The sequence below is a fragment of the Zeugodacus cucurbitae genome, chromosome 2 (genome assembly GCF_028554725.1).
Source record: "Zeugodacus cucurbitae isolate PBARC_wt_2022May chromosome 2, idZeuCucr1.2, whole genome shotgun sequence".
Lineage (NCBI taxonomy): Eukaryota > Metazoa > Arthropoda > Insecta > Diptera > Tephritidae > Zeugodacus > Zeugodacus cucurbitae.
Window position 1 is genome coordinate 53,964,699 of NC_071667.1, and position 12,322 is coordinate 53,977,020.

A 12,322-nucleotide genomic window follows, 5' to 3' on the forward strand; every position below is an offset into this window, starting at 1 on the left:
CTTTGCCAGCTTTGCTTTGGCTTTGATTTTTCGAATTTGTTTTGTTGTCGCTGTGTGTGTGTGCGTGTGTGCATTGGTGGCTGCTCTCCCTTTCCGTATGAAGTTTTGCGAATCATTGCGGCTGTTGTGTTGTTGTATCGGCTCGTCTAAAAGCACTGCTGCGATCGTTTATGTGTAGCGGCGGCTCCTAGCGCTGCGTTCTCTGCGCTGCTGCTGGTGCTGTTGCTGCCTTCTAGTCGCTCCGTGTCTGTGTGTTTTGTGCTTTTGTATTGCATTGCGACGGCGTCTTTGCGCGTTTTGGCAAAAAACATTTATTTTATCTTGTGATTGTCGAGAAGTTTTGCAGTCAGTTGAGCATAAACATTCATACGGTGCGGTTTGGTGAAACAATACTAACAAAAGCGACTACATGCGACTATACAATACAATACAAAGAGGAATACAATCTTGATTCTAGAACTTAGTGAATTTGAACGTGGTGGCGTATACGCAACATTTCAACATTTAGTATTTAGAATGTGCTAAATAGAATGTGCTTTCTAGAAATGCAGACAAAGTGCTAAGGAAATTTATAAACTTCAAGAATTAAATAATTAAACAATTCAACCTATGACAGTGCTCATCACAAACGATATCAGTTAAATTTTGTGCTATTTTGTTGTTGGCTGTAAATGAAAAATAATTTTAAAAAATTTCACAACAATTATTCTTAAAAATTATTAGCCGAAAAAAGTGCATAGAATGGACTATTTCGTAGCATTGCAAGAGTGCGTGTGAGTGTGCAGTACAAAAAAAAAACAAAAACAATTAAATAACGCTTAAAAGTGTGCAATTACATAGATCCTTATATAGTGCACAGTTTTACAGTGGAATCTCGTTTCGTACGAATTGCAAAAAAAAAAAACTAAATAAATAAACTTAAGTGACAGTAGTTAAGTAATCCACCCAAACATACAAAAAAACTCAACACACAGTCAACATGAATAGCAACATAACTTCACGCTTCGATATGGCCGCCGAGATTGCGACCATCGCTTTGGACGAATTCAAATCGCATTATGTTGATTGGAATTACACCGGACTGATACAGCGCTACTACCATTTGGTCGAGCGTGATTTCGGCGGTATGTATTGGTGACACATATAAAATTGAATTCAAATGCAAAATTTTTCAAATTTATTAAGAGTGTGCAATGTAATTTGGCGCGTAAAAGCGTAAAAGCAAAACGCCGATAAATGTTTTGATGCGCAGAGAGTGTGTAGCGAAAGTATAAGTTAAAGATGTAAAATGTAAAACGAAATACATGTCGTTGAACACATAAAATTTAAATGATAATACGCGTAAGCGATAAAATGTTTGAATAAATATTGTCTGGCAAATATAATGCAAATTGTTAAATGTAATAATATTTTGTAAAATCACAACCAGAAAAATCCGTAAAATTTTTAAAAATTTATCATACCGGATTCATATAATAGCATAACAATCTTGGCCTAATAATTCTTGTATATAAAATATCGAAAACAAAAAATAAGAGCTTTTAAGCAAATAATGATAAATAAGTATAAAATTAATGATATACAGAAATGATGAGGGTAACCAATGAAAGTTGAAGAGAATAGAAAATGAGACCGCAGCTTATAGTGTTGAATAGGTGTGAATTTGAAATGTAGAATAATCAACTTTAGGGAATTCCCTTAAAATAGTTGTAATACTTTGTGAGGTTTTGAATTTTAAACGGAACATTTCAAAAATATTTGTTAAGCTTTTAGAGGTAACTTAAAATAGTATTATTTATAATACTTTTCTAAAAAAAATTGTAGAAGACAAAATTTCTTTCGAAATTTTTAATTGTGCTAACTTTATTGAAATCTGAAAATTTAGCGAAGGAAAAACTTCGTAGAAAATTTAGAAATGTAGAAGTAAATGAATTACAACATCTATAAATTACTCGATATGTTCGAGTAATTTATAGATGTTGTAATTCATTTTATTAAATAAATTGGAGAAAGAATCAAAAAATTAGGAATATAATCTATACTGCTATAATAAAGAGGAAAGATTTGTATGAATGTTTGTATTGAATAAACTCGAAAATTACTGTGCCGATTTCAAAAATTCTTTATTTATTGCTAGAATCTCAACTTTCTGGAAATAGTTCCCAGGTGGGGGTATCAAAAAGACTCCGTGATGGAGAAACTTAATCTGAAATTGAAAATCGTCTTGCAAGTCATTCTCTTCGCATCGCAATCGCGTGCCAGAGAGTCGAGTAACAATCGCTCGCAGCTGATTGATGAACAAAATTTCAAAACCTGCCAAGTACGCGCTTGGGAGTCGAGTTCGGAGCGTGTGCAGCGGCTTGAAGAACAAAATATTAGAAATATACAAGCTTGCACTAGGGCGTCAAACTCTAAGCGTTCCCAACGCCTTCATAATCAGAGAGAAATTCATCGGACATCAAAGACTAGAGGTCGTACATTTTAGCTCATTACAAAAAAATATAATGTCAAGATCGAATGTTCCTCATTTTACGTTTTTTATATGAACCCACACAAGAAACGGGAAAGTACATATATATGTATGGAAGAGTGTGTATAAATGTCTAAAAACTTATAACTTTTGAAAAGTTTGTTTAAACCCGTGCGAAGCCGGAGCGATCTGCTAGTCATCTATAAACGTTGTAATTCAACTTTTTGAAGAAATTTTACTATATTTTTGACTGGAGTAATATTTGAAAAAAGTTCAAAAAAAAATATTACATACTTTTTTTTTATTTACTGAAGGAAAATAGTAATTTCTTCTTCTGAAAATTTCGTGGTCAGCTTAGTCTTATTATAACTCTTTAAAGTTTTAAATCTCTCGCAAGATATTTATTTAAATTTATTAAGATAACATACAATTTGACTCACATTTTCGGAATAAAGTACACTAGGAAACAAAAATCCGTATATATAGTATTTGGGGACTGGATAACTCCTGGACCGATTTCAATTATTTTTGCCAACAAGCTACATTATTTCCAAAATTTTACGTTCACTTAATTTTGCTTTTATATATGCATGTATTAACTGTATAAAGTCCACCGGAAGTTTTTTACCCCCGAAAATGAGGTATATGTGGCAAGAGGAAATGAACTGGTTTTGCCTATTTTTGGCACAAACGCACACTATTGGATGGCACACATCTACTTTGAATTTCTTTAGTATATCTGAAAGATTTACCGATATTTTCAATAAAAAATTAGCCGTAAACTTCGACCTCCTCATGTTCGATATTTGCGGCCTTAAAAAGTTACCGTCTGCTTTCGGCGATTTTTTATACTGGTTATCCTACACTAGAAATACAGATTTTTGCAAATCTATTATATCTATTACAATTAACATTGAAGCTCTATATCGCAAACAATAAAACTTCCCAGGCGCAACTTATACATTAACAGTTTATTTTCAAGAAAAAATGGCAAATCTCTACGATATTTGTATTCAGAATGTGCTTCTTTGCAAAATGTATTTTAAAATTACATTGTTTTTCAAATTTGATGGAGATGACATTTTTAATTTGGAAGGGGTGGCAAACCTTTCATTATCTATATATATAAATTGTACGCTTATAATTGATTATAATTCTGGAAATGCATCCAAAATTTCTAGAGTAGCTGCACATATTTTAGGTTCTTTAGAATTGGCGTAATATCCAGCAAGTAGTTGTACTATATACTGAGTTTAATAGCTTCTAAATATACTGCAATTAAATAAAAAAGAAGAAGAAGAAGTTAAGAAGTTACCCAAAAAGCAAAGATCACAATCAATCCTCGAATCATTAGTGAGTTCTACGTAAACATTCTGTCGAAATCATGCCTATCCTCTTATTTTGGTGATGGTCTATAAAGGCGATCTCCAAATAAATGCTTAAATATTTGAGGCTGTTTTTTATAAAATTTATTCAATGTTTACACATCGGCAGTTTTAAACTTTTGATTCAAAAAAAAAATTAAATGAATAATGTGATAATTAGTTAGAGTTCCTGCAAGCATTGGAAAAACAACAAAGATGCTTCCACAATTTCAAGAAAAAAATTAATTTGGAGAACTTTAGACTTGCAGTATTAAAACAATTATTTTGCACAACATGAAGTAATCTCCTAAAACATTCCATACAAAATAAATCAATTAAGTATACATTTCCTTGCAATGTGCTTTGCGTATTTAATAATTGTACTAATACTTTGTATGTGCAACAACAAATCACGCAATTAAATATTAAGAAGTGCAAAAAATCCCCTCTAAACTAGTTCGTAGGCAATTAGAAATGCGAAGAATTTCCACAAAGCGTAAAATTGCGCATTACTAATGTGGTTGTGTTGGAAAGCTTAAACATTACGCGAAACACACAAAAGCGACTTACGGCCGATACGGCTTGTAATGCGTTGAGTAATGCCAGTACATAAATATGTATGAGTGTGTAGTGCTTGAAAGGCGCAACAAATGAATGGCCGCGGCAAAAAAACGCTTGACTCAAACGCATATTTTGTGCAAGATGCCGCTTGTTAGTTAGCTTTGTACATTTATTTCTACGCAAATTGTGTAGTAAACGTCAATTAGAAGCCTCACAGCCGGTTAAATAGAGAATTTACTACGAAAATGGCAATAACAACAAAGCATTTGTGTCGGTAAAACAAAGTTCATAAAACCGTCAAGTTGACATAGAACTGCAATTAAGATGCATTACGGCGCACTTAAATGCTCGCGGGCTTAACCAAATTTTGTTGTTGGCCACCAGTGTGCAAGGGTCAGTGACGCGCGTCACCGGGTCAAAAAGGCAACGAATTTGTTTGAATGCAGTTAAACTAATATTTCAAAGACTAATGGTCGTGAATTTCAGATATGGTAGTTGTAACGAACATTTTTTTGAGAGTGCGTAAATATTTTTTATTTTCATTAAAGGCGGCTTTTCAATTTTAAGAAACACTTTTTTATCAAACTAGGTTAGGTTAAGGGGTAGATCTGCCCAGCTACAGAGATCTCACTTAAACAGATTCGTCTGTCCTTTGTGACAACCGGAAAACTCTCAACAGATCACTAAGACCATTATGATACGACGTTCTTAAGTCGGCTAATGTCGATTCCAGTTACTTCACTGGGTTCGCCGAAGATGTGCCTACCGAAGTGCTTTAACCCAAGTCTGACGAATGCCGGACATTGAAGGAGAAAGTGATTGGATTATTCCTCTTCGCCTTCCACCAAACAGCTTTTGCAACTAACATCTGACTTGATCCCTAGTCTCACCGCGTGTGTGCCTATTGGACAATGGCCAGTAAGCATACCAATTATCTCGGTGAGATGTGCCTTACTATGCGACAGCAACTGTAAGGACCGTTTTTGATCCACGGCCAGAAAGACCTCGCTACTGAGCAGGTGCTTGTTGCTCACTCGAAGCCAGTGTGTCCAGCAATTTAGCTTATATTTTCAAAGTTTAACTATTTAGGACACGGCTAAAAGAGTATTTTGCAAAATTCTAATTCTTTTCGGTGACACAGATATTTTTCGGATCAGTTTGACTCGGCTTGCCTGGGTTTTTAAAAACGATACCCACGATTTCTCAAGTTCTACTATACTAATTTACCTAATCCACTATACTAATCTCTATCCCTGGAACTATCCTCAACACCAATTTTAATTTTTTACTAAAAAAATTCTAAAAGCTCAAAACAGTGTTACAAAAATCGTTTTTTGAGAAGTCGCCATTAAAAAATATTTATGTAAAATTTTCCATACTTCCAACCATAACATCGTTACGCTAAATTTATAATATTTTTTTTTTTGCCCAGATAGTTTTTTAGAACTGATGAAGGGCTGCTAATTTTAGATTTTTTCCGTATTCTTGTAATGTTCATAAATGATGAGTTCAGTGATACATGCCTGTACACCAGAACACTCTCGTAAAGTCTTAACTCCCTCAGAAGATGCGAGTTGCTAAAGTTGTTTCTCATATCATTAAAGATCCATAGGCAAATCAAATTTCATATTCACTTTCTTGAATCAAAAATATTTTTTTTATTGAATTTTAATTCATTTCTGTCATTTTTACGAAAATCAAGTGATTCTTAATTCTTACAATTTAGTTTAATAAGAGCACCACCTAACTGAAAATGTACAAAAATGTACTTATGTTTTTGTAAAGTTCCAAATTCCAGTAGCAAGTTGGTGTCATGAAACACCAAAAAAACGATAAACAAGTTTGTCATTGAGGCAGCGTTGAACTTGAAAACCATACTTACATAAACCATTAAACCATACCATACATAGCAGTGTATGATATGTATTACGCCCTCTGCCTCGCCTAAAAGTCTGTGCGTCTATACTTAATGTAATGCGGACATACCAAAGCGCATACACGCGACGCGTTAGAAACCTAAGTACATTTACAATTTGAGCGCACAACCTTCAGCGGCCTTGACAATGCCAAACAGCTGCAGCGGACACTTGCTTCGCTTATCTTCGACAATTATTACCGCAATTAAATGTCATTTAAATTGTCAAAAAAATGACTAATAATTGTCAATTTCCTTCTACACATTTTTTTATGATGCTATTATATTTGAATATATATACTTATACTTGCAAGTGTGCGTAGTTTTTAATTTTATTTCTATTTAAATTATAATTTTTTACTTGCGAGTAGCTAGTAACTCAATGTTTGTGCACATCTGAGCATGCAAATACCTTGTGTTTATATATGTATATGTTTGTAATTATTTACAACTTTTACTACTGTTATAACCTTTTAATTAGGCTTTTAGCGCACTTCAGCGCGCTTACACATACACATATTTACTCATTTTTGTCTCACTTTATGCAGTGTTGCTGAAAAGGTTAACGGCGTTTGATAAATATGCCGAACAAACAAATATTTAATGTAACCGAAATATTTTTCATCGCATATTCCATAAAAAAAATGTGCAAAAATATAAGAACAATTAAAGAAATCTGCACTGAATATTGCTACAGTTTACCATTAAAAAATCACTTTGCTTCGGCTGCATGCTCAATAACACACAGAAGACTTAAGACACAAACCTTGCGCTGAATTACATTCAAGTGTATATAAGAAAAGCACTCCGCGTGTATTAATGTGGCGTTAAAATATGATATTCAAAATAAGTTAATTACTAAGAAGCGCAGCATAAATGCCGGCAATATTCAAGCATTTGTAGTTCACCCTCTATTTTGTCTTTGATCTTCAATACAAACGCTCTTAAACCATAGCCTGTGAACCTACATTATATCGAAGACACTAAAACTATGTTCAACAGCAAATAAAATTGCTTACTCACACTTGTTTAATACTGACATACAATTACTGCTGTTCATAATATTAGTCATTTATATATATACATATATATATTGCCTGATGAGAGTAGTAAAGTCCATCTTGCTGCCCACGCCAAGCATATAATTGTATAAATATTGTAAATAAATACATATATGTACATATATAAATAAATATCTTTGTTTTGTTTGTATTTACTATATACGTACTAGTATGTTTAGCTACACATTCATTTAATCAATCAAAATTGTTTATATCGGATTCTGTGAGGCAGCTGCTATGGCAACTGTGGCTCAGTACGTGCCGTACTGAAATTCTTGATTCTTATTAAATGTTTTGCGACTATTGCATGTATCACATCTAACAATTAATTGTTCAAATGTCAGGTAGCAAGCGATATCTAAATAAAAAGCAATTGTTAGAAACAGTAATTTATGGTAATAATAGTGCTGGTAACTTTTGAGATTTTAATCTACTGAAGTGTGAATATGTTTGGAATTTATTATGAATTTAAGGTAAACAAAAACAAATTCCTTGCATAAAATAGTGTTATAAACAAACATATCTCATGTATAATGGAATTTTGTTTTTTTTTTAAATAATAATAAAATAAAACCTAATAAATAAACATTTGTAATATGTGTAATAAAGTCGTTAAATGTTATACAGGTGTTTACTAACAATTAATCTATGCTTCTAAGTAACAGCTGACGACATTTATATTTATGATAATGATCAATTATTGAATTATATGTAAAATAATCTATCACATTTCATTGATTAATAGATAAACTACTAAATACGAGCTAACAATACCTAAATAAAGTCAATTAATTTCTAATTTTTTTGATATACTTAAAAAGAAAGAAACAAGTTTAATTAGTAAATGCTGAATAAATATTGCGGAATTTATTTAATATTGTCTAGAATTAATTTAGAATATAGAAGCCACTGCCTCGTCAAATATTCTATAGTTAGATTAGGTTAGTTTAGTAGGCAGATCTCTGGAATATATTACAAACTACTTGAGTCACTTAATGTCAATTTTAGCCAAGCCGAAGTTGAGCATACCAAGGTGTTTCAACTTCAGTCTGGCTCCTCATTGAATACATACCTCTATGTATGGGGCCCACAATACGGATGAATGTGTCTACTGCTAACTTAATCGCAGCCACGTCTGCTTGAAAGACACTGCAGTGTTCTGGTAGTACAAAGGTAATGTTGATTGAAAGCTTCCGAATGAAGACTCCCCCTCCCATCTTCCCCCAGAGCTTCGATCCATCCGTCAAAAAGTTCATTGCACCTCTTCTCCATCGGTATGTGGGGTAGAGAAGAAATCACTTGGGGACGGTTTAGGCATTCTATAGTTATATCATAAATATATTAATTATATGTTCTATGACAAATTTTCACTAAATGTCCCGAATATGAGCCTAAATACGCTTTTTGGTAATAATCGTGACTATGGCGCCACCTATCGGGGATTATATTCTTCATATAACCTTCTAAAACTTAATCGAATACACAAAGATCCAGCCACAAATAATTCTAGGTGTTTGAGGCAGTGGCTTCTATATCCTAAATTAATTCTAGACAATATCAAATAAATACCGCAATATTTATTCAGCATTTACTAACTAAACTTGTTTTTCAATTTTCATTTCCACACAAGTTTATAGTTAACTACAAAAGGGTAAGATCATGACTGCTCACTTAATAAATGCCTAATTATATTGTAAATGGCACTAAAGTTTTTATATATCAAAAGGTTCATGCAAATATAGATGTATCTATATATTAGGATAGAACTAAAAATATAAGCATTCTAAATTAAGTTTTTCATGACGATTTTTTTTTACCAAATCTTCAAACAAATTGGGGCATTGACACATACGATACTATCTTGTATAGAACTCAACTCGAGAACTGAGTGTTGCTTTCTTTTTCAGAGAATTCTGAATCGAAGATAGCAAATATTGTTCAACTTAATTTTTGTAGTAAAAATCTGCGAATTCGCTATATATTAAAGAAAAGTTACATACACTCCACCCTAATGCATACGCGTACTGGTATTCATTAATATGATATTATAAAATATAGAATTATATTTTTAATTAAATATATGTTCCCACAAACAATTATTTAATAGCAATTGCAATTAAGTATATTGTGGAAATATTAACGTAATAAACGTCTATTAATTTTTATGGCATGACAGTGGTTGGTATAGCTAACTAACTAACTATAATAATATTTCATGAAAGTAAAAAAATATCTTTGAGTTAAACATTTGAAATGGTTTTCATGGCAAGGCCACAGGATCACCAAAGCTAATTTAAAAAGAGCTTTTGTGGTACTGAAACAAATGCCAGTGTCAGTGCCCTCATTTGACCGCATTTAATCTAAATGTGTCTGTATTGAGAATTTGGTATTTTAAAAAGTGAAAAAGTTAATACTTTCTTTCTATTCAAGTCAAATTTTATTGCCGAAAAATGCAGAAATGCAACCATAAAACTACCCACATTGCAATTTTTCTATTTAAATAAACTAGATTTGCATATTATTTGCCATATCCATAGTTGTTTCACCGGTTTAGACAGAGTTTGTTGTGAGTAAAATTAATTTCAGTTATTCATTAAATAAATATTTCACACATAAATAAAATATATTTAAATAAAATATGTTTTTGGATTTTTGCTATTAAAAAAATTTACCAAAATAGTAAAATGTGCAATAATGCAGAAATTAGCCAAATTTTATAAAATAGACATTTGGGTTGAATGAACTTAGTTTGCATATTATTGTCAGTCCATATAAATATTCATTGAAAAATTATTGAATTTTTTAATAGTAACTCATGTTGCTAGAAAACTCAACACATTTGTTATTTTTTACAAATTTTATTAATCAACACTTTTTAGGCCACTTAAAATATATATTCATTACACATCTTCTTTTTTCTAATTCCCAGATCCCCGCGCCACACGTTTCCCCCTAATGGAGCATCCCCTTTACACATTCGGTTTGGTTGCCATATACCTGTCTTGGGTTCTCTTGATCGGACCATCGTTCATGCGCGACAGAAAACCCTTCCAACTGCGGGGTACATTAGTCATTTACAATGCCTTTCAGGTGGCGTTAAGCGGGTATATGTTCTACGAGGTGAGTTTTGTTCAATAAAATTAGACTAGCATTGGTTATATATTTGATATGTCTATTTCTTATGCCAAATTATGGGGCAAGTAAATTTTCGGTATTAGAAATATAAGTGCCGTTAATAAATAGTTAATTATACATGTGAATAAAATAAATAAACTGTTAACAATAGGCTTTAACATAGTTAATTAAACGAAATAAATTACTAATTTAGCTCTTTCAAAAGTAAATAGACACTTCATATCACAAAATTAGTTATCATAATTTTTGAAATAGATAGTTCAACTCCTTTAGCGAGGAGAAACTTACTTACTGTTACCTACTTCTACACCCCTATTGCGTATCTATAATATAACCGATACACTGCCAGTCGCCCTTATTACTGTGCTTAGTCTGCCGACAGGCAACTATAGACCAATACTACATTATGACAGGCTATCTGTGAATATGATTTTTGATATTTTGGATTTTTTTGAAAATATATCCTGTAAATAAAAATACTTTTTTTACGAAGCCCTTTTTCCGAACTTCGAATTTAATTATTTCAAAAATCAGAAAATACCATTTTTATACTCTCGCAACAAAGTTGCTACGAGAGTATAATAGTTTTGTTCAAATAAAGTTTGTTTGTGACACCTAAAACTAAACGAGTTAGATATAGAGTCATATATACCAAAGTGATCAGGGTGACGAGTAGATGTGAAATCTGTCTGTCTGTCCGTCTGTGCAAGCTGTAACTTGAGTAAAAATTAAGATATCTTAATGAAACTTGGAACACATGTTCCTTGGGACTGTGAGAGGGTTGCAAAAACGAAAATGGGCAAAATCGGACCACTGCCACGCCCACAAAATGGCGAAAACCGAAAACACATAAAGTGTCATAACTAAGCCATAAAAAAAGTTAAAAAGGTAAAATTTGGAACAAAGGATCGCACTAGGAAGGGGAATATTTGGATGTAATTGTTTTGGGAAAGTGAGCGTGGCCCCACCCCCAAATCGCTTATTTGTATAAATCTCGCAAACCAATAAAGCTATATAAACCAAACTTTCTGCAGTCGGTTCTCTTACGTACCCCACTACACAACATGAAATTAGTTAAAATCGGATAATAACCACGCCCACCTCCCATACAAAGGTTAGGTTGAAAATTACTAAAAGTGAGTTAACTCAGTAACGAAAAACGCCAGAAACACTAAATTTCACATAAGAACTCAGCATTTTTTTACAAAATGGAAAATGGGCGTGGCATCGCCCACTTATGGGTCAAAAACCATATCTCAGGAACTACTCGACCGATTTCAATGAAACTTGGTTCATAATAGTTTCCTTACACCCCAATGATATGTTTGGAAAATAGGCCAAATATAAAGGGTGATTTTTTAAGAGCTTGATAACTTTTTAAAAAAAAAAAACGCATAAAATTTGCAAAATCTCATCGGTTCTTTATTTGAAACGTTAGATTGGTTCATGACATTTACTTTTTGAAGATAATTTCATTTAAATGTTGACCGCGGCTGCGTCTTAGGTGGTCCATTCGGAAAGTCCAATTTTGGGCAACTTTTTCGAGCATTTCGGCCGGAATAGCCCGAATTTCTTCGGAAATGTTGTCTTCCAAAGCTGGAATAGTTGCTGGCTTATTTCTGTAGACTTTAGACTTGACGTAGCCCCACAAAAAATAGTCTAAAGGCGTTAAATCGCATGATCTTGGTGGCCAACTTACGGGTCCATTTCTTGAGATGAATTGTTCTCCGAAGTTTTCCCTCAAAATGGCCATAGAATCGCGAGCTGTGTGGCATGTAGCGCCATCTTGTTGAAACCACATGTCAACCAAGTTCAG

The 12,322-nt window shown here is 32.9% G+C and overlaps 1 protein-coding gene across 1 annotated transcript in view; it reads left to right on the forward strand.

Annotated features, from left to right (window-relative positions):
- Nucleotides 1-334: 334 nt before the first annotated feature.
- LOC105213525 (elongation of very long chain fatty acids protein 1) overlaps nucleotides 335-12,322 on the forward strand; it is a 46,894-nt gene continuing 34,906 nt past the window's right edge. Inside the window, exons 1-2 of the mRNA XM_054234829.1 lie at nucleotides 335-1,124; nucleotides 10,301-10,491. Of these exons, the coding sequence (XP_054090804.1) occupies nucleotides 980-1,124; nucleotides 10,301-10,491 (336 nt within the window). The 5' untranslated portion in view covers nucleotides 335-979. The remainder of the gene's footprint in view (nucleotides 1,125-10,300; nucleotides 10,492-12,322) is intronic.